The sequence below is a fragment of the Mizuhopecten yessoensis genome, unplaced genomic scaffold, assembly GCF_002113885.1.
Source record: "Mizuhopecten yessoensis strain PY_sf001 unplaced genomic scaffold, ASM211388v2 scaffold10603, whole genome shotgun sequence".
In the NCBI taxonomy this organism is placed as follows: Eukaryota; Metazoa; Mollusca; class Bivalvia; order Pectinida; family Pectinidae; genus Mizuhopecten; species Mizuhopecten yessoensis.
In genome coordinates, this window is record NW_018408629.1 from 509,118 (window position 1) to 532,295 (window position 23,178).

Consider the following 23,178-nt stretch of genomic DNA (forward strand, 5'->3'; position numbering starts at 1 on the left):
GGTGGGCGTTGCATTCTAGCCAGAGCGTTTGACACAATCACCTTCGGGGATCAGCGCTACTTGACATGACGGGCCAATATTTCCTACTGCGTGGCAACATGACGGTATCAGGTAAATAATACTTGTAACAGTAGTTGTTCTTACAATTTAATACTTTTATCGGTCGAAACGCGTCGAATTCATTATTATAAAGAATAACTAATGGTATCTTGTATTATTTGGTCTATTTGTAATGTTGGCAAATTGTATTTGCAGGGGTTCCTTTGTGGTTCTGAATCCTGTACTATATCTGTACAGTATACGTCGGCCCGGGGAAATGAAATAATAAAATGTATACAGAGAAATGGAGTTTGTGAACTGTTTTTCCTGCGACATTTGTTCAGTGTTGTAATGATGAATTGAAATGGAGGTTATCTGAAGCCCATTCCACAGAAGTTGATATATTAAAACCTGTTCAGGTTCTCCATCACTAAGCAAATATACATATAAACAGGTATATAAATTTCCATACACATCCTTCACGGTCGGTTGCTTCTACCGATAAAGGTGTTTTGTGGAAGGTCATTACAACCTACGCAATGGGTTTTGCCACATATTCACGAAATATAAGATCACGTTCCATGAAAATCCCCAGTGTTAGGGAACTATATATGTAAATATTACGTCACGATAAAAGAATTTAGTTACCTAGTATCCCTGTTAAGCAAACGGCACTCTGTCATGGCGACTAGACGTTGGAAAAATTAAGTTCAATTAAGTCATCTACATCAAGTTGAAGAATGGAATTCTAGAGTATAGGGAAGCTACAAATTACAGGTAAGCCATCATACATGATTATAGTCGATCCATTTCAATGTGCTATAAAGACATGTTCTATTCCGTCTTTGCTTATTGCAGAGTTATCTTCTCTTGTGAGCAGGTATTGATTGTTACGTCATTGGTGTGTGTGAGAAAATTACGTCGTTTTCTCAACAATTGATGACGTTATTTTTACAGACAAATGACGTAACAATCAATACCTGCTCAAAAGAGCAGATAACTCTGCAATACGAAAAGACGGAGTAGATGAGAATAGTGTTTTAATGAAATAACAAGTGTATAAACATAACATAAACGCGGTCGTTCTAATAATCGAAGCGAACGAGTGAAAACAGTCTCTGTCAGCACTTCCAAAACAGATGGTAATAACTTAACCTATATTTCAAAACTACGTTCCTGATACAGTATAATACAGCTGGCATCGTGTCTAATACAATGTATAATATAACAAATCAGAAAAAACGTGTGCATTCTTTCTCTATCTTATCCCCATGTACATTTTTCTTCAATGAGTAACATCATGTCCATTGTCTTAAATATGACGTCATTATGGATCTTATATTACACGAGAACAGAATAAAAATACATTCCCTGACACCCTTTGTTCATTGTTTTAAGTTTAATTTCTAGTCAAATAAAGTTAGGCTTGTCAATTAAGGTAAAGGGTTGTCAAACCGTTCAAACTTTGGAAACCGATCACTCGAACAATCCTCCGATCGAGTAACCGTTTAATCGGTCAATTTAGTATTCAAATAATAAACAACGACATCAAATTAAATAATTAGCACATGTTCGATTTAAAACGTATTTACACCACATACGTACCTGTATTTATTGTTTAGCATAATAGTCGACTCGCGTATTTCAAGCCAAACGCAGAAAATAGTTAAATGTAACATCGGTGAGCATATTTCGTGGACAACAAATGTCAGAATAAAGTAAGGCGCGATTCAATTACAGTTATCGGTACTCGAAATCATATGTGTTAATATTGTTCTTTAGGAAACAATTTATCGACAAACGTTTTAAGACATGCTTGCTCATTCAATTGTGCTTTCTTGAGATTATATTTATATTTCACATGTAAAAGCGATTTCAACCTCTAAAAGTTGATATTTTACAACTTAGTATTCTGGCTTCCTTTTAAATTCTGTTTATGTTTTTTATGGTGCTATAGGCTTTGTCAAACTTTACAATACAGTAAAAAAACAACACTAATTAACATTCATGTCTGAACACTGTTTGTATTACAAAACTGTCCTATTTTGGTCGCATCAATACATAATTTGTAGGTCTAAGCCAGGGAAACATTTGGCTTCCTATGGGGGTAAATAAATGTCTTACTATTCGGTTAACTATTTTTGTAACCGGTTCGTGGTCTTCCGATTGAGTAAACTAACCGTTGACAACCCTAAATAAAATTCATCATAGTCTACCAAGAAACTCCTGTGGTTTGTTCTCTCAATAATCGACAGAGAAAGATTGCTAATTGTGGTTCTTATCTCCTCTGAATAATAACACAAATATGATTAAAAGCATTTTGATTGTCTTACTTAATGGCTGTAAATTTATGGTAAAAAAAATCATTTAGTTTAGTATTGTTTTCTTAAAGATGAAGAAAGAGGCCTACAGCCAATCAGATTGTAGCATGGGATGTTAGCCAATCAAACACCTCGAAACAACGGAGGCACCAAGAGGGGGGGGGGCACCCTAAGGGGGCTATGTTCGTAGCAACCTTTTAACAATACCTGTCAAACAGTCTAATGGAGGATGTATGTGTCGCGACATAAAATCAGCTATGTATATAACTTGCATTTTTATATTATCATTACAGGGCTGTAGAAAGGTGCAATGGATTCCAATGACAGCGAGCGGACGTCAGAACTCTTGTCAACATATTTGGACCGGCATTTCCCAGGTACAAAGGAGGATGTAGACATTAGGAGAACGACGCAGCTTGTAATGGAACAAGCAGTCAAATTTGGCGGTACTGAGACATATCTATTTTATGGCGGAAGTCGTGTTGAAGGATTCTATCTAGCCGATTCCGATTTTGACATGATGCTCATAGACAGAAATGTTACAGTTCTACTCTCTGGTCAGTGTATTCCTACAAACAGGGCACGTCATACTTCCCTGTACATGAGACAGGGCGAGTGTCGACCTGGATATGTCAACTTATTGCTCGGTCAGTTAGGACAGCATCAGAGTCATGTATTACTTAATTCACTGGTTCCAATGGAGAACAGGTCGTTTGTGTCAAGTGACATATACAGAGAACAATTTGTATCATATATGAATTCAGATGAGGGTCATCTGTTTGAATCGAATGGCCCCAGTTGTACTACAAAGTCAGTGTCGTTTAGTATGGATTTGGTTCCTTGTTTTCCTAGTAACGGATGGCCTAGACAGGCCCATGAATGGATAACCCGTACACGACTGTATGGCTGGCCACATCAAACTTTGATTGACAGGATCGTGAGGAGTGGCTGTCATGTTGTCCCAGTGGGCGACAAATGTTCCGAAGACACATTGTTACAGTGGAGAATATCATTTATTTCAGCAGAAAGAAAGTTAGTACACTCTTTCAGCCACATTCAGTTCAAAGTTTACTTTTTACTGAAATATTTCTTAAAACAATTAAAGCACTTGCTGAAAGAGGTAATTGGCGATGATGATATATTGTGTTCCTATTTTCTGAAAACAGTCCTTTTTCATGCCATTGAAAACTCCGATCAAAATTTCTGGCAAGACAAAAACTTATTCAACTGTTTCTGGCTTTGTTTCAACATTCTTATAGCTTGGGTCAAGGCAGGATACTGTCCCAACTACTTCATCCCAGCAAACAACTTGTTCAAAAGAAAGATCCATGGACAAAATCAACAAAGATTGTTTAAAATTTTAAACGAATATCAACTGCTGAAATGGGGTTGTCTTCCTGTTGGAAAATTCTCTCGGCCATTATTGTTGCAATATCTTGCAACATTACAAGATAACCTGGTACAACCTGAATCAGTTCATGATGCTGTCCTCCGTCGGGATAAGTCCGTTGTGAACCATTTACGAAATTTGCATTTCCCAGAAAGCAGGTCCTTGAAAACAATAGTTGGAATGTTGAACTTACTATCAAAATCTGAGTCAGCGTATGCTGAAATAATCTCGTACTACTATGCTATACATATCCTGTATGAAATCGCAATTGAGCAGGTTTACCCAGATCACATGAATGCTATCAACAACAAGACCAGTTATAAGAGTCTGAAAAAGACAAAATACTGGATGATACCAAGGGCCTCGATGGGGACAGAGCTGTTGTACTTGGCTACATTCCACTTCAAAACAGGAAACTACGGTAAATCCCTGGAGGTTATCAGACAAATAATGCGTCTAGCATCATACTTCTCAGATGATACAGAAAAGCTAACACCAGAACAGGAAGTACTTTATACCGTTGGAGATTGTAGCCCAGGCAACCCTTCAATCCAAAAGTTGAGAAAAGTATTTACAAGATCAATTTCCTTCACGTTTGGACAAGAACAGTTCTGTCTTCCTCATCTTCAATCAAAACTATCAACACAATGTCTCCACATCCCTCCACTTCTGTACGCTATCTTCTTGTCCTTCATGTGCTGCCACGAGCTCGGAGACACCAACGAACGTGATAGAGCACTACGTTACCTGATCGTAACAAAATATAATGATCTACAAGGAGGTCAAAGACACTGGATTGTGCACACCCTCCTGGGAATCTGCTATCAAACCCTTGGGGACAACCGCAGGGCTATCAGGTGTTTCGAAGACTCTGCGAAAACGGAGGCGGGTTTCCATGTATTCGGCTAAGGACAGGATACAGGCGTTGAAAGAATCCGATCGTCGCTTAATATACGAGTTCATGTTGGGATCAAACAATGCAATAAAAGATATGAAATGAGCAGTTGAATTCGTGTTATTATCCTTCAGTTGCGCGTATTACAGGATATACGATCGTGTAGTTCTCGCGCGCTCGAGTTTCCCATTTTATATTTCCTGTAATCCGAGACGCTTTAGCAAAATGGACGAACACAACAGACTAACGCAAGACTAAAACAGATACCAACAATTGCGCGTCAACCTGAGCATCTTTAATATTTGTGCGTTTGCTTTATTTCTGTATTATATCATATTTCTTGCCATTGTGGTAGGAAAAAACGATTATTTGTGTCTTTTCGATGAATCATCATGTGTTGCAAGGGTGAAACATAACCAATCTCGGAGAAACTTAGGATCGTGCTTCCTTCAAGCAAGGCCAATATATATACAAAGCATCGTACTTCTCATAGGATGAAAAATACTGATCTTCTTCTGTTGGGAAATACTCCAATAGTTGATTCTAAGAGGGCTCTAAAAGTCAAAATTGTTATGAGGTTGTGCCAGGCATCATTGTACAAGGCCTGGGCATCTTCAACTCAAGTTAATATTCTGCACCATCCGAAATTTCACGAACAACCGGAACGATTCTCCTAGGCAAAGGGGAAGCAACTCTTTGTTGTAGAGTAATATAAATGTCACGAAAAATGAAAACGATAAATAAAAATGTATACAAAAAATCACAAACATAATAATACTTGAAAGCGTTTGTACCACTGAAAATGATTCTTGAAAATAGAATGTATATGAGGTAAACAAATAATTGAATAATTAAAAAAAGGTATCCTTCTTTTTCAATAGCTTTTGTAATGTTATATAAAATATGAAAACACTTTACAAGCACGTGTATTATTCTCTTGGATATAAATGTTAAAAATTTATTGATATACCAGAATCTGTTTTATGTCGAATTTCACATATTTACAAAAGCATTAGTATTGGGTTGGTTTTTTTGGTATTTTTTTCAAAATGTAAGCTCGATTTCCTAACATTGCGATATAAAACGTAGCAACACGGGGTTCTTTTATTCCAATTTCATGTACAAGTTTAGCTTACGCTCCTTAACATTTGCCTTCTTATTTAGTTGATAAGGTTTTGCATCCAAAATTTGTAATTTTCTAAATCGATGCCTGTTCCCTTATGCTGTATTCAGAGATATTTTAGAACACTTCGAGAATGTTTATTTTTTCTAATCCCCTATGAGTACTTAATCGACAAAATGGCTGAATGATTCAATAAATATTTACTTTGTCTTCATTCCTGGATTTACGTTTTATTATTTTGTAATAGGTGCCTTTCTATTGTATATCACTTGTAATTAGGTAATGGCGTTTCAGTGCATGCTTCGAGACATTAGACAACAGGACGTTACCGAAGTGTCAACAAACCCCTAATTTACATGTTGACCATTGAAAAAATACACAGGAAATAAGACCAGGTGTTCCGCAAGGATAAGGGTCTTCTGTTTGATGGACTACAAACGCTACGTTTATCTAGTTAAAATCCGAGTAATGTCTAATTCAGACCGGAACTTGGGTAGTGACATCAAAACCACAAGGCACTCTAGGTATAATTAATGAGCATAACCAAACGAATCGACCTTCATATCAAATAACGAAATAACATGTTTCTCTTAAAGATAATGGTGGCGAACACAAAAGTTGTGCATGGTCTCCAGCACCTTGCACCTTTGGAAACCCTGTGTTTGTAAGTTTGACCTATATGTCAGGAAGATATTCGGAGAAAGCTAATGAATACTGAATCAACATGGACATGTGAACACCATAGATAGTAGAAGCAGGGATGTAGCTATTAAGGCAGGAAAATTCACGATCGTAAAAACGAAATCGTTCCGGTCATCCTTTAGCTTAGTAGTGATCCGTTCCTTTTGGTCATGTTGTAAGTAAGTATTGAGTAAAGCAACAGAAGTAGAAGAGTCTCAGTAAGGTATATACGATCGATCAGGTCGATAAATTTCTTGTTATTTAAAGGCATCGTCTCGATATTTCTAAATGTGAAATTGAAGGACTTCAAGTTCTTTGTTACCAGTCCGGAAAGCTCATGAATAAAGTCAGCATCATATGAATACAAAAACAAATCGGGCAGAAGATCGGCACAGTTGTCTGTGCACATCTTCTCATTGTGTAAGGGGGATAAATAGTTATTTCTTAACTAACCTGTTGCCTGATCAGTTTAACAACTGTATCTGTTTTATTTATGCAATGAAACCAAGGCCCATCAACACAAATTGCTGATACATGTACATTTCCAAATGTACACAACATTTAGTTAACTACAGTTTTTCATGATAATCTATATCATAATATATGTAATTAATAGAATATTTTAGAAAATTGCTATATGGTTTTTATCAGATAGCAACTTAACATGCTTGTGATCGCATGGTTTCACAATATGAATATGGAAGACCTACTCATATAACGTGAGAGGCCGCTGGTCGGCCTTTTTTCGGACGCGGCGCCTGTTAAACGTTTTTCGCCGTGTAAAACCTCTAGCATTGTTGGAGTATGGAATACCATGCTTCTTCAACTCCAGAAAAAAAGTTAACAGATATGACAAGTAAATAGTGTCATATAATAAGGAACAGGCGCTCCTCTCCATTTTGACAATTGGATCGAATTTAAGGTATTTCATACATGCCTTTTTCAGTGTATATAGTATGTGATGGGCTCATAACTTTTCCTCAAAATGAAAAAAATATGGAAGTTGGTTGGTATACCCATGTCAAGAACAATGTCAATAATGACCTTTGCAGAAATTAGTTGTCGAATATATTCTTGATTTTGTCTGAAAAGTAACTTTTGAATGCAGAATTTTAGTGGCGCAAAATTGCATTGAATATTATAATTCCTGAAAACACTTACCTGTACATGCATTTCTGAAGTATCCGTGTATTGACCATTATCGAGAAAAATGTAAGAAAAAACTTCAAATCTCAAGAATGATGGCATGCATTGGATATTTTACAATAATTCACGAAGCTAACAAGGCTATTGATACAAGTCAAGCCAGAGATACCCGAGTGAGAACCTGAAGGTGTTTTGAATGGTGTACAGGTAAAATCGCACTTGCTTTGCATGCTTTTTCCAAACTTCAGGCAGCCTTGTTGGCTTTATGCTCAGTTGTGATTTATTCAACTACAGAATTGATCATTAGGGTAAGGGGATCCAATTTGTTCAAATGGTAGGTGTTAGCCCTGTAAACACCCAATAAGGGGGCCAAAAAGGGGGCATTTTCCACAAAATTAACCAAGCCACTTGGAAATATATGCTATTATTCTGGAGATTTGACACATTTTCTTACATTTTTCTCGATAATAGTCAATAAATGGATACTTCAGGAATGCATGTTCAGGTAAGTTTTTTCATTAATTCCATTATTCATTGCAATTTTGCGCCACTAGAATTCGGCATTCAAATGTTACTTTTCAGACAAAGTCAACAATATATTCAACAAATAATTTCTGCAAATGTCATTATTGACATTTTTCCTGACATGGGTATACCAACCAACTTCCACATTGTAATCATTTTGAGGAAAAGTTATGAGTCAATCTCATACTACAGTATGTAAATACACTGACATGAGCCTGTATGAAATACCTTAAGGAAGTCCTTCGCATTAAATATAATGTACGTATAGGTAGGGAGACTATAACGTAATTTAATCTGTCTTCATTTTTTAACACAGCCTGTAGACCTCACTTTACTCTGTATATTTGAAACGAAAAACATCTATAATTACAATTAAACATTCACTGTGTGTTACATGTGGTATTATTTTATCTTCAAGTTGTTACAATTAACAAAAAAAAAACCAGATCAATAAAATACTGAATTAAATTAAATTTGTATCAAAGTTTCCTAGAAGTGATCAATATGTATGAAACTATTTCTTTAAATTGTAGGTGCGAGTTTGATAAAGGAAGATGCATGCACAAGGAACTACGTATTGTCAAGTTAAGGCCTTGTTGATATACTAGTGAATAAACTCAGCTGTAGTCCTGTTTTCTTGGCTTTGTTTTCTGAGTTGCATTTTAATTACAAAATTGAATAATTAAAATTTAGTTAACCATCTACAATGATCACCACTGAATAAGTAAAAAAATATTATAAAATTTACTGTATCATACAAATTGACAGTAGACATCGTTCTGCTGTCACTTGATTATACCTGCTAACTAAATATAAGCGATTGTGCCTGCTGACCTCTTGACTCTGGATGATTTGACAGTTCGTGACACGAAATATTTTGACAGCAGATTATACTTGCTGATAATTTGACAGTACATTGCACCTGCTGACAATTTTAACAGTAAAGTGCACCTGCTGAAAATTTGACAGTAAATTGTACCTGTTGACAATTTGACAGTAAATAGTACCCACTGACAATTTGACAGTTACTTGCACCTGCTGACAATTTAACAGTAAAGTGCACCTGCTGAAAGTTTGACAGTAAATTGTACCTATTGACAATTTGACAGTAAATAGTACATACTGAATATTTGACAGTTAATTGCAACTGCTAGCAATTTGACAGTTAAGTGCACCTGCTAACAATTTGACAGTTAAGTGCACCTGCTGACAATTAGACAGTAAAGTGCACCTGCTGACAATTTGACAATAGAAAGAGATGCTCTTGATAGTTGATTGTGCCAACTAGCAAGTAGTATGCACCTGCTTATTAGTTAAAAGTGGAATGTACTTAATGTCAGCGCTACATTGGAATATTTCTGCTGACAATTTGACAGATGAATGTTCATAACGGCAATTTGACTGGATTGTCTGCTGAAAATGGCTGATAGGATCATACTTGCTGCCAATTTGACAAGAGATTGTAACAGCTGAGTTTGCCTGGTGATATGTTGACAATGGATTTTGCCTGCAAATTGTGGAGTTAATAGTACCTACCGGTAAGTTGACTGTGGATTATGTGTTTGACATCAAAGGATCGTGGGTGGATAGTCCGTACTCACAATTTGATGGGGGACCACAGTGGATATTTAAAGAAAAGAAAGAGTTTGACTATCAATAGCTTTTCATAAATTGTTTATCAATTGTGTAACACTCTGCAAAGGTTTTCGACCAGTAAAATGATATTGACATAGTTGTTAGTGTAATTTCATGACTTCTTTATATAGAATTTCATCAGGAAGCTTTCCTGAACTTAGATAACAAATGAACAACAAAAAAGCATAGCTTTCGTTAAAGATTTATTCATTCAACAAAAATATCAAAGTATTGACAAATAATATAACCTGATTGGTAATTCATAGAAATGTTTCAAAAAATAAGTTATGGGTCAATACTACTGCGATATAAGCATGACTGTATTAGGCAAAAAAAATGTGTTTCGGGTATCCCGACCTACCCTAGATTTTACTGCCGACCCTAGATATTTTATCACCTACTTGTATCTAAGATTAATTCATTAGCCAGACAAAGTTCACAGCCACTCATTAAAATGTACATACTTTCTTCCAGTTCTGGGAGTCTGACCTTATTCTTGACAAATTAATAGCCATTGTAAAATTTGGAATAAAGCATAATATTATTCACAAAAATAAAAAATAAAATAAAAAATAAAATTATTTAACTTTGCACACTGGGTCTCATGTTGTTTACTCATGTTTGCTGTCATGATAAATTTGTCCTCATTATCGCAAGTGTAAAAGGCGAAAATTAAACTGCAGCGAAAATGTCCAGGTTTAAAGTATTTAACTGTGATGTTATGTTTCGAAGACTGCTCCAATCAGACAGACATCGAGAGGTAACAAGTTTCCTTGATATAGATACCAATATGGTAGAAAAGAAAATTTCAACCAACCTTGTCTATTTAATTTTTAATCAAAATAAATAACTTGATTTTCAAACTTTTAAAAACTTTATATACCCTGGTACCTTTTTCATCTAACTGGAGTATATAGATAGGCATGGTGGAAGTTCTCACCTCGGGGAATGTTTATATCTAAAAACATCCAAAATCCTTGTGCTGATTAATAAAAAAAAAAGTCTTTTAATAGTAGCTCTCTCATGCTTTCACCTCTTTAGAGGTTCGTCACGAATGGGTTTCATGGGATTTTCAAAGAACAAGAAAAGGGTGTTGCATCCCCTGATGAACCTCCCCAACTGTTTTAACAGTAGTTTAGACCAAATTTGATGTCCCCGCATTTACAGCTGAGTAGACTCGAACAAGCAGAGTAAAGTATCTTGCTCAAAGATACAACACAGGTCGTGCCGTGACTCGAACCCTCAACCCTTTGGTCACGAGCCCGGTGTTCTACCTCTAGACTACTGTGCCTCAATCACCAGTGTGTCTGTGTTACATTCATCTCTAAAGAAAGTCTATGTTTGAAATATATAAATTATATTATAATTTATCTATAAGAATTTCTACAAGTGCAACATAGCTGTCATGCCAACCCTCCCTAATTTGGAGGGAGGCTCCCTCATTTTGACCAAAATTTACCAATCTCCCTCAAATCTCCCTCATTCAAGTCCGAACTCACACAAACTCAAAATCTACATTTTGTGGTAAAATGATCTCCCAGTTACTGCAGGGTAAGTGTAATAATCATAGCAGGTGTGTCTGAATCAAATGAATGCTTTTTGGAGTTATTCAATGAAACATGTACATAAATAGGGAAAGATAAATTGAGCAAAACAGTTTCAGTCGCGTTTCACACACTTTCTCCCTCATTGGAAATGTGGAATGAAGGAGACCCGCTCCACCATTGGAGGTTTCAGAGGTTGACACCTATGCTGCAATATGAATGTGTTTGGTCCTCAAATGAGGAGAAATCATTAAATATTTAGTTCATTCCTGAGATTTTGCAGCTGTGAAGGCAACATGATGACTGTGGCGATGGGAGATATGGTAGTGATGACTTCGTCTCAGCAGGGGGTCCACAGGATCAGTCTCCGATGGATCATCATATTTTGTAGATATCAACCTTTCTTCTTGTGGCTTTTTGTGCTTCAAATCCCTTGTCTTCAACAACCTTTCTCCTCTGTATCTGTAAACAGAAATTAGAATGTATGAAAGTATAAATATTGACTCATTCACCCGCGAAATTTCGTATTGCACGTGTCCCACCTTTGAATATTGGTGAGTTCAAATGTGTCTTCAGGAGTGAATGAGTTAATAAAATAGGAAAATTCTTTACATTATCTATATGTTGAAGAGAACAACTTATCCCCCTTGACTTTTTTGTTTACAGCTTGTTTTGATTGATTTTTAATTAATGGATCTTCCCTTTTCATTTCATTTTTACCTTATAAAGCATGTGCACCACATGACAGCTATGGGCCCTAGCCAAGCTTGATTACTTCCATAAATTTAGAAAAAAAGCTAAACCACTTTCCTTATATCTGAGTATACTTGCCATCAGTAAGAAAGCCTGATCACTTCCCAAACTTAAGAGTATTCGTTGTCAGTTAAGTGACAATCATATTACAGAAATGTGTTGGGGCCTAAATTTAGACAGCAACATCTAAGTACAGTGACATGTGTATATAATATTTATACCATTAACTTAATTCAAGAAAGCTGCTAAAAGGGTCAAAGTATAGTGAACAATGGATATTTCCCAACCTCCCGACAAACTTTGGATTCAAAAATGAACAAATAGCCATTACTCTGTAGACAGTGCAACAAGACCAAATCTCTTTATCCCAAGGAGATACGTAATAATCCAAAATGAAGCAATTTAAATGAATATATGAGATAATGCCCCGGACACAGTGACGTCAGATCAATAGACTAATGGATCATGTGCTGGAAATACTAGTAGGTGCATCTGCACTTTGTATACATTTATACGTTTAAACTAGCATTTAAAATGTTGGAAATACAATTGAAGTATCATTTTATCATTATTTTTGGAAACCTTATTGAATATGTTTTATTAAGGACATATCATTTGAATAAACTGGCTAAATGGTCCTTTCCAGTAAAAAATAATCATATCAAAGCTATGGTTGTTAAATATATATACATTTTTCTAATACATTTTGTGCATCTGTTACGATTAAGCCTATTGTTCCTCTACTGCATACATTCCTGTTGAGTTTCGTTTTTGCTACACATGACAAGACTTTATCAGCTAACTCTGCTCCACATAACTTGAAATAATGGTTGGCAAGCTTGCCACTTTTGTAACAGGAGAAAGAGAAATACAACAGCCAGACCAGGATTCGAAACTCAACACCCTCCTAACTGAGCTACCTGATCGACCAAGTCTAGTTCTGCTATATGTATATCAAAATTTCAAATTCACTGAAATATTCTTTTCATGCATTTCATACTCCAAAATAATTACTGTGATAGTGAATATTCACTGCCTGTTTCTAATCTATGAATGGCTGATCTTGAAATGATGTAACAAATGTGTTGAAAGTAAATTTAAGGTCAAATCGATATATTGCCAATATGAAATGAAAGACAGATTTAGTCTAAAGAGCTTACCCAAATCCTGTTTTGTCCTTAGGAGCCTGGCCCTCTGATCCAAGAGCCTCAGCGATCCCGATTTTACTAGATCCAAGGCCTTCACCCTCATTCCAACCTTGCTGTGTGAGAATCTTACGTCCAAATCCTTTTGTGTGTTGCTCAAATTTACCAATTTTCGATGCCACACTGCTACAATGCTTCATATTTGATGATCGCCTTTTAGCAATACCAGCACTGAATCTGTCTGTTTGTTCTACACCGTCACGTCGGCGTGTCTCCTGACGCATTGTGACGTAGTCTCTGGCATCCTTGTCTCCGGCTCCTTTTTCGTAGTATATACTCATATCAACATCTAAGTCATCTGTTGTCTGCTCATCAAAATCTGTGAAAATAAATTACTGGTAAGTCAAGTGTTTGTTGTTTTGATATTGAAAAGCAATAAAAGTCCTATATACTTCCTCATTATCTAGCGTGATATAGTTTTATTTGTTTGTGCTTTACATGCTAGTAACAGCTATGGTCATTTAAGGATGCACCAAGTTTTGGGAGTACCATGACAGAATTCACAAACCTGCAACACAATTGTGTAGGGCAAGTGATCATCCGACGCCTTAACCACTCAGCCACTGTAGCCCCCTGGTTTGATATACCCGTATATATACAGCATATTACACAACATTAGTGAAATATGTGACCTGGCAATCAGATTTTACATCTTGAGAAGAAGCGCATTATGTGGTTCTCAACAAATTGTTATGTACATGACGTTTTAGGTTTTTCTCAATATTGCTTGGTCTATCAAGGCATAGGTGGAAAAAAAGATGTGCAATCTGGTAGCATAAATCTGCAAAGCTGTTTAAACAGTTGTCTGGATTTATGAAAAAAGAGTATATACTTCTTTTTCACTCCATGCTTTGATTGACTATAGGTACCTATCACATATAAGAACAAATATTAATAACATACTAAATATATTAAGATTGCATTAGTAGTATTTTCTCTCATTCACGAGAAGTAGTTGACATTGTTGCACTGACAGTCTATTCTGCAGAGAAGCAAAAACACTGCTGTCTTTCTTCTGCAGGTTTATAGTCCACTCTCTAATATTTCCAGTACTGAGCATATGTATGTGTACAGATGACGATGCCAATAAGCTGACCTCCTTTCTCCCAACAGTAAACTAATCTATCACCGTCTTTTCTGCTGTTTCAGTAGATATTCCTTAATATCACTTCACATTTGTCAGAGGGAAACATGATATTAACCAAAATGTGACAGAAAGAGGAAACATGTTTTTCTGACCTTTTCAGCTAGCGCTGTCAAAACCTGGAAGTGACCATATTTAAATTTCCAAGTGATATGCTTTTACAAAGAAGACTGCTCAGTAAAGATATTTGGAACTGACACAGCTTTTTCTTTATTAACAGTGAAATAATCGTCTTTTTATCTGTTTAATTCATTGAAATATGCAGCTAAAACACTTCCTGTATTCCAGTAGTGCCTTATGTTTGTATGTAATCAGATAGGGCCAGATCAACCTGTAGTTGTTTTAAGCTGCTAGTCTATATCCTGTACCAGTAAGGACCCGTAGTGCCTTATGATTGTATGTAATCAGATAGGCCCAGATCAACCTGTAGTTGTTGTCAGCTGCTAGTCTATATCCTGTACCAGTAGGGACCAGTCGGTGTTAATTATAGACTACATTTCTGTCAGTTTTCTGCCACCAGTAACTTACCTCCTTCCAGCTGTTTCCAGTACTGAGCGTCTGTATAAAAGACCAGACCACTGCCACCCTTCTCCCACTTGAGTTCTATCTCCTCCTCAAACAACCGATCCGAGTTTCTCTCCTGGTTTGATGGATCATCGTTCGTTGCTTCGTGGCGTTCCCACTCTTCACATGTATCATTGTCCTGAAGGCCAAAAAAATCAGTATTTAATGACATATGCTTCATAAATGTGACAGGAGTTTGAAGAAAAAAAAGTTCCAAACAAAAAAATCATAAAAAACATTTTTTTTAAATTGTTGAAATATATTCATTTTGATTTTGTAAATATTGACACAACAATTGAAAATCATACAAAAAGCATCCACTGGCAATGCTTGTGGGTGGATTGATGTTCAGGATTTCTAGCAAGGAAGGGACCACTTTCGATTTTTTTATCTCAGTTCCTGCTGTTGAAGACAGTATTTGCCTATTTGTGGATCGTATGAATTGACAAGTCTTGAAAATCTGCATAAATTTACATATATATCATGTCTTTGATAAGATAAGGATAAAGATAAGATAAAGGAATTGTGTAATGGCATAATGGGAAAATGAACAGGCTATGATGCTTTAATATGGGTTAAGCTTCTCTGAATCTTCAACTGTAGGTATTAGCCTAGCCATTCATCATTGTCAAGAGATTTATATTTCTTGCACTTTTGACTTATCTCCTGTTTTACCTGTTCAAAATTTCTCTGTCACAACCTAGTGTATATGATTTCTCTGTCATCCCCTAGTGTATATGATTTCTCTGTTACACCTTGGTGTATATGATTTCTCTGTCACACCTTGGTGTATATGATTTCTCTGTCACACCCTAGTGTATATGATTTCTCTGTCACCTAGTGTATATGATTTCTCTGTCATCCCCTAGTGTATATGATTTCTCTTTCACCCCCTATAGCTAGTGTATATAATCCTCGGTCACCCCCTAGTGTATATGATTTCTCTGTCACCCCCTAGTGTATATGATTTCTCTGTCACACCCTAGTGTATATGATTTCTCTGTCACCCCCTAGTGTATATGATTTCTCTGTCACACCCTAGTGTATATGATTTCTCTTTCACCCCCTATAGCTAGTGTATATAATTTCTCGGTCACCCCCTAGTGTATATGATTTCTCTGTCACCCCCTAGTGTATATGATTTCTCTGTCACACCCTAGTGTATATGATTTCTCTGTCACCCCCTAGTGTATATGATTTCTCTGTCACACCCTAGTGTATATGATTTCTCTTTCACCCCCTATAGCTAGTGTATATAATTTCTCGGTCACCCCCTAGTGTATATGATTTCTCTGTCACCCCCTAGTGTATATGATTTCTCTGTCACACCCTAGTGTATATGATTTCTCTGTCACCCCCTAGTGTATATGATTTCTCTGTCACACCCTAGTGTATATGATTTCTCTTTCACCCCCTATAGCTAGTGTATATAATTTCTCGGTCACCCCCTAGTGTATATGATTTCTCTGTCACCCCCTAGTGTATATGATTTCTCTGTCACACCCTAGTGTATATGATTTCTCTGTCACCCCCTAGTGTATATGATTTCTCTGTCACACCCTAGTGTATATGATTTCTCTTTCACCCCCTATAGCTAGTGTATATAATTTCTCGGTCACCCCCTAGTGTATATGATTTCTCTGTCACCCCCTAGTGTATATGATTTCTCTGTCACACCCTAGTGTATATGATTTCTCTGTCACCCCCTAGTGTATATGATTTCTCTGTCACACCCTAGTGTATATGATTTCTCTTTCACCCCCTATAGCTAGTGTATATAATTTCTCGGTCACCCCCTAGTGTATATGATTTCTCTGTCACCCCCTAGTGTATATGATTTCTCTGTCACACCCTAGTGTATATGATTTCTCTGTCACCCCCTAGTGTATATGATTTCTCTGTCACACCCTAGTGTATATGATTTCTCTTTCACCCCCTATAGCTAGTGTATATAATTTCTCGGTCACCCCCTAGTGTATATGATTTCTCTGTCACCCCCTAGTGTATATGATTTCTCTGTCACACCCTAGTGTATATGATTTCTCTGTCACCCCCTAGTGTATATGATTTCTCTGTCACACCCTAGTGTATATGATTTCTCTTTCACCCCCTATAGCTAGTGTATATAATTTCTCGGTCACCCCCTAGTGTATATGATTTCTCTGTCACCCCCTAGTGTATATGATTTCTCTGTCACACCCTAGTGTATATGATTTCTCTGTCACCCCCTAGTGTATATGATTTCTCTGTCACACCCTAGTGTATATGATTTCTCTTTCACCCCCTATAGCTAGTGTATATAATTTCTCGGTCACCCCCTAGTGTATATGATTTCTCTGTCACCCCCTAGTGTATATGATTTCTCTGTCACACCCTAGTGTATATGATTTCTCTGTCACCCCCTAGTGTATATGATTTCTCTGTCACACCCTAGTGTATATGATTTCTCTTTCACCCCCTATAGCTAGTGTATATAATTTCTCGGTCACCCCCTAGTGTATATGATTTCTCTGTCACCCCCTAGTGTATATGATTTCTCTGTCACACCCTAGTGTATATGATTTCTCTGTCACCCCCTAGTGTATATGATTTCTCTGTCACACCCTAGTGTATATGATTTCTCTTTCACCCCCTATAGCTAGTGTATATAATTTCTCGGTCACCCCCTAGTGTATATGATTTCTCTGTCACCCCCTAGTGTATATGATTTCTCTGTCACACCCTAGTGTATATGATTTCTCTGTCACCCCCTAGTGTATATGATTTCTCTGTCACACCCTAGTGTATATGATTTCTCTTTCACCCCCTATAGCTAGTGTATATAATTTCTCGGTCACCCCCTAGTGTATATGATTTCTCTGTCACCCCCTAGTGTATATGATTTCTCTGTCACACCCTAGTGTATATGATTTCTCTGTCACCCCCTAGTGTATATGATTTCTCTGTCACACCCTAGTGTATATGATTTCTCTTTCACCCCCTATAGCTAGTGTATATAATTTCTCGGTCACCCCCTAGTGTATATGATTTCTCTGTCACCCCCTAGTGTATATGATTTCTCTGTCACACCCTAGTGTATATGATTTCTCTGTCACCCCCTAGTGTATATGATTTCTCTGTCACACCCTAGTGTATATGATTTCTCTTTCACCCCCTATAGCTAGTGTATATAATTTCTCGGTCACCCCCTAGTGTATATGATTTCTCTGTCACCCCCTAGTGTATATGATTTCTCTGTCACACCCTAGTGTATATGATTTCTCTGTCACCCCCTAGTGTATAAGATTTCTCTGTCACCCCCTCGTGTATATGATTTCTCTATCACCCCCTAGTGTATATGATTTCTCGGTCACACCCTAGTGTATAAGATTTCTCTGTCACATCCTAGGGTATATGATTTCTCTTTCACCCCCTATAGCTAGTGTATATAATTTCTCGGTCACCCCCTCGTGTATATGATTTCTCTGTCACCCCCTAGTGGATATGATTTCTCTGTCACCCCCTAGTGTATATGATTTCTCTATCACACCCTAGTGTATATGATTTCTCTGTCACCCCCTCGAGTATATGATTTCTCTATCACCCCCTAGCGTATATGATTTCTCTGTCACCCCCTCGTGTATATGATTTCTCTGTCACCCCCTAGTGGATATGATTTCTCTGTCACCCCCTAGTGTATAAGATTTCTCTGTCACCCCCTAGTGTATATGATTTCTCTGTCACCCCCTCGTGTATATGATTTCTCTATCACCCCCTAGTGTATATGATTTCTCTGTCACACCCTAGTGTATAAGATTTCTCTGTCACATCCTAGGTTATGACAGATTGTCTGCAGATAACAAAAAGATTACAAATGCCGAAAAATGTTTTTTGTTAACATCGTATTGGAATGATGAGGAAAATATAATGATCCCCTACTTATACCTTGAAGGTGCAACAGAGAAATCTCCAACCCTAAGCCTCCGGGTGATTCTTTGAATGTCTAACCACTGCAATGGGCAGAGCCTCGGGCTAGAAAACATATAAATCATCCCTGAGGTAAGAGAAATTTCTGTCATGCCCTCAAGGTATAGTACAGTGTAAGATTCTATTAATCTATTATATTGTGACCTTGATTATTATTGGACTATATTAGATTAGTTATTTTCTATATAAAGCTAGTTAATTAGCAACCAGTAATAATATATACACAATAATTATAATCCTCTCGTTGATACTTACATCATCAGAATCCCTGCCTTCTTTTCCTATCAAATTCTCTTCAATTCTAAGTTCAAATCTTCTCTTTGTCTCAGGGTCCTGCCTGAATTTGTCTTTTGAACCTTTTTGTTGTGAGCCAACACCGGTCTTTACATTCTGTGATGAGGCTAATGACTCGTCTTTTTGCCCTAAAATGTCTTCGTCTAAATCGATCGGGGACGTGATTGACATTTCTGTCGGAATATCTTGACCTGTAGATGATTTGACCTCCACGGCTGGTGATTCCTCTTCTCCCTGGTCCTGACAACTTTCTGCTGTTCCATTGTAATTAAAAGGAACATTTCCGTATCTTTTGTTTGATCTTGTCTTTGGAAAAGACAGTCCAAGATTTTTGATGATGACTGGTGGCAGACGACACTGTTTGATGTATTCTAGGAATATGGAGGTTGTAGTCCCTACATTACCATTTGGCATAATATCAGGGGGATGTAACTCCTTCATTTTCTCCAGGTCACTGATAGTGAACTGTTCTCTATTGTGTGGAACGCATTTCTGTTCTGCTCTTGTTTTGTATTTATCGCCCTGGTCTACAAAAAAAAATAAAAAAAAATACAAATGGTATTTGTTGATTTTTTTTCTAATCATGTATATTTTGACATAAAGCCTACCAGTAAATGAATTTTAAAAAAAATTGTATCATTAAATTTTCAAGGAATACATGAAGTTTCAGACCTTGTTTTTTTTAATGTACATGTATATATACATGTACATATTATGAACTTAATTCATTTGTTCATATTTGTATGTATAGTTCTAATGAAAGGATTTCAAATTTAAACAAACTTGGTAGCCCTTGATCCTAGTATGCTACTTACTAAATATCATCACCCTGGGCATTTTGGTTATTCATCAGAAGTTGTTTAAAGTTTTTAACATATTTGACCCCTGTGACCTTGAATATGGATGAAGGTCATTCATTTGAACAAACTTTGTAGCCCTTCATCTCAGCATGCTATTGGCCAAATATCATCACCCTGGGCATTTTGGTTATTGAGAAGGGGTTTAAAGTTTTTAACATTGTGACCATGAATCTGGGTGAAGGTCATTCATTTGAACAAACTTGGTAGCCCTTCACCCAAGCATGCTACTGGCCAAATATCACCACCCTGGGCATTTTGGTTATTCAGAAGGGGTTGTTTAAAGTTTTCAACATATTTCACCCCTGCGGCCTTGAATATGGGTGAAGGTCATTCATTTGAACAAACTTTGTAGCCCTTTATCTCAGCATGCTACTGGCCAAATATCATCACTCTGGGCATTTTGGTTATTCAGAAGAAGTTGTTTAAAGTTTTTAACATATTTCACCCCTGTGGCCTTGCATATGGGTGATGGTCATTTATTTGAACAAACTCTGTAGTACTGCATCTCAGCATGCTACTGGCCAAATATCACCACCCTGGGCATTTTGGTTATTCAGAAGGGGTTGTTTAAAGGTTTTAACATATTTGACCCCTGTGATCTTGAATATGGGTGAAGGTCATTCATTTGAACAAATTTTGTAGCCCTTCATCTCAGCATGCTACTGGCCAAATATCATCACCCTGAGCATTTTGGTTATTCAGAAGAAGTTGTTTAAAGTTTTTAACATATTTGACCCCTGTGACCTTGAATATGGATGAAGGGCATTCATTTGAACAAACTTGGTAGCCCTTCACCCAAGCATACTACTGGCCAAATATCATCTCCCTAGGCAGTTTGGTTATCGAGAAGAAGATGTTTTAAGTTCTTGAAAATGGGTGAATGTCATTAATTTTAACAAACTTTGTAGCCCTTCATCCCAGTTTCCTTCTGGCCAAATATTGACACCCTAGGCCTTTCATTTACTAAGAAGAAGTCGTTTAAAGTAAAATATTGACGCCGGACGGATGCCGCGCCACGGCATAAGCTCACTTGGCACTTCGATTCGTGCCAGGTGAGCTAATAACCAAATGTTAGACATCAGAATTGATCAATTTTCTCTGCACTAATATCTCATTGTATTATTTATCTGCTTATGTTGAAAGAATGACACCATTATGTACTCCTAATGTTTAAAAGAACTTTATTTGTGTTCATTTCACTCCCCCGCCTCCACATTTCAGTAATAATTAATTAAGGGTTATTACCGATATGTAGCCCGAGTTTCCTCTGGCCCCATATATACCAGTCTTAGACGTTCTGACATATAGATGTCTGGTGTGGAACCAGAGCGCTCTCCTATATGAAAAAGTGGAATTATCTCCGACACAGCTTGGTATCAGGGAGTGACTAATCAACAAAAAAGATGTGGTCCGTAATTTTTTGTGAACAAGAATGCTATATTCCGTTTTCATCCCAGATCAGTACGGCTTGTTGATTAGTCACTCACATGAACTACAAAATGGCATTCGCTCAGGTGGGAATTTTGAACAATTGAAAACCAAGGAGTCTACTGATGACATTTAGCAGCTGTTGATGATAATAAGAGCAGATTTTGATGAATAAATAATCCATTTATCTATATGTCAGGTATATATGTCTTGTGTCATACAGTGTAGTAGCTATATTTTTGTCATCCTCGATATCCAGGGATTACGCTCACTTTCGCTCTCTGCACCCCTGGAATATGTCATAGCAAAATAGAAGGCACAGTGTGCTCCACCTTGTTGATGAGAAAAGAAGACCAGTTTGATCCTTTGATGTACATCAAAAGAATCTCGCAATGGTAAAATTGACTGACTAATTATAAATTGAAGTCGGGTACATCTCTCCTTTGTAATCTTCAAAGGACATGCGCAGGTATCAGCCTAGCAATTGGTCAGGGTTTTTTTTTTTACCCGAGACCAATCAATCAGCTATCTTCCTAGCTTCAATATTGCTATGACATATTACAGGGGTGTAGAGAGCAAAAGTGAGCATAACCCCTGGATATCGAGGATGACAAAAATATAGCTACTACACTGTATGACACAATGATTTTTGTTGTCAGCGCCTCATAACTCTCCGATACCAAACGGTGTTGGATAATTCCACATTTATATATAGGAGTGCGCTCTGGCCCCCACACCAGACATCTATATGTCAAAATGTCTAAGTTTGGTGTTAGGGCCAGAGGAAACTTGGGCTATACTTATATGAAGCGCTAGCTGTGTCCATCCTATAATAAGAATATGTTCAAATAAAAACCATAGGCGCTTGTATTTTGTATAATTAAAGTTTTAAAACCATACGATGTACACACACAAACAAGCGATGTACACACAAAACTTCGTGAGTTTTAGATTTTAATTCAATATATTAGAAATATTAGATAGCCTACAATATTTCAAGCGCCTATCATGAGATCACCATGCATGTCATGTTTTTCATGTAGTTTTTATTACCGTAATTCTGCCCAGATGTTCTGATTTTTGAAATAAAACATAAAGCAGGCATGACATCTCCATTCCTATCCAGCCAGTGTCTCTTGTGATACATTTTCATGAATTCGGGAAATCGGTTTCCACTGACTTTGACAACACAACAAAACGTTCCTGGACGTTTTTCCTCCGTCGGAATTGAATTCGGTGTATCGAAGGTTCTAGACTCTGGTCTGTGTTTGAAATGAAAACATTTGAATCCACTTGTCTCTAAAAACTGCGAGTAGTAATTTCTGAGGTCTGAAGAATGATATGAAGAAGGAATATTGTTGATGACTGCGTAGACGAAGTCGTTATCCGTGTTGTTGCTCTCCATTTTCAATCTGTGTCAATGAGACGTTTGATCATAGGGAGTGACTAAACACAAAACGGACGACACATTTTGAGCGCCACGCACATTGATTTCAAATACTACAAATGGCGAGGGAGATGTTCCTGCCCCTAAATATATTACCAACGTGAGTCTACTTTGTAGATTGACTTAATTCTAACGGAAAGTGCATCCAATGGGCCAGCCAAATCATCACATGAAGGAAGCATTTCTAAATTGGCTTTTCTAATAATATTTACGAATCA

At 37.0% G+C, this 23,178-nt stretch overlaps 4 protein-coding genes across 7 annotated transcripts in view; 3 read left to right on the top strand and 1 right to left on the bottom strand.

The window, feature by feature from the left end:
• LOC110461329 (follistatin-like) overlaps positions 1-8,754 on the top strand; it is a 31,207-nt gene extending 22,453 nt beyond the window's left edge. For both annotated transcript variants that reach the window (XM_021514763.1, XM_021514762.1), the window contains exon 5: positions 8,654-8,754. In XM_021514763.1, coding sequence (XP_021370438.1) covers positions 8,654-8,720 — 67 coding nt within the window. In that variant the 3' untranslated portion in view covers positions 8,721-8,754. The remainder of the gene's footprint in view (positions 1-8,653) is intronic.
• LOC110461325 (structure-specific endonuclease subunit slx1-like) overlaps positions 8-23,178 on the top strand; it is a 43,224-nt gene continuing 20,053 nt past the window's right edge. Inside the window, exon 1 of one of the 3 annotated variants that reach the window (XM_021514754.1) lies at positions 8-111. The gene's annotated coding sequence lies outside the window, so the exon portion shown is untranslated. Of the gene's footprint in view, positions 112-9,562; positions 9,659-22,978; positions 23,061-23,178 lie in introns of those variants that run through there. The other 2 variants (XM_021514755.1, XM_021514753.1) reach the window with 2 other exon arrangements.
• On the top strand, positions 659-5,972 carry LOC110461323. Its single transcript, XM_021514751.1, has 2 exons — positions 659-816; positions 2,654-5,972. Exon 2 carries the CDS (start codon positions 2,671-2,673, stop codon positions 4,657-4,659), a length of 1,989 nt encoding a protein of 662 aa, XP_021370426.1. The 5' UTR covers positions 659-816; positions 2,654-2,670; the 3' UTR covers positions 4,660-5,972.
• LOC110461324 (G patch domain-containing protein 3-like) lies at positions 11,432-22,989 on the bottom strand. Its single transcript, XM_021514752.1, has 5 exons — positions 22,567-22,989; positions 19,187-19,752; positions 14,930-15,104; positions 13,213-13,576; positions 11,432-11,761 (listed from the first exon to the last, which is right to left on the bottom strand). Exons 1-5 carry the CDS (start codon positions 22,916-22,918, stop codon positions 11,563-11,565), a joined length of 1,656 nt encoding a protein of 551 aa, XP_021370427.1. The 5' UTR covers positions 22,919-22,989; the 3' UTR covers positions 11,432-11,562.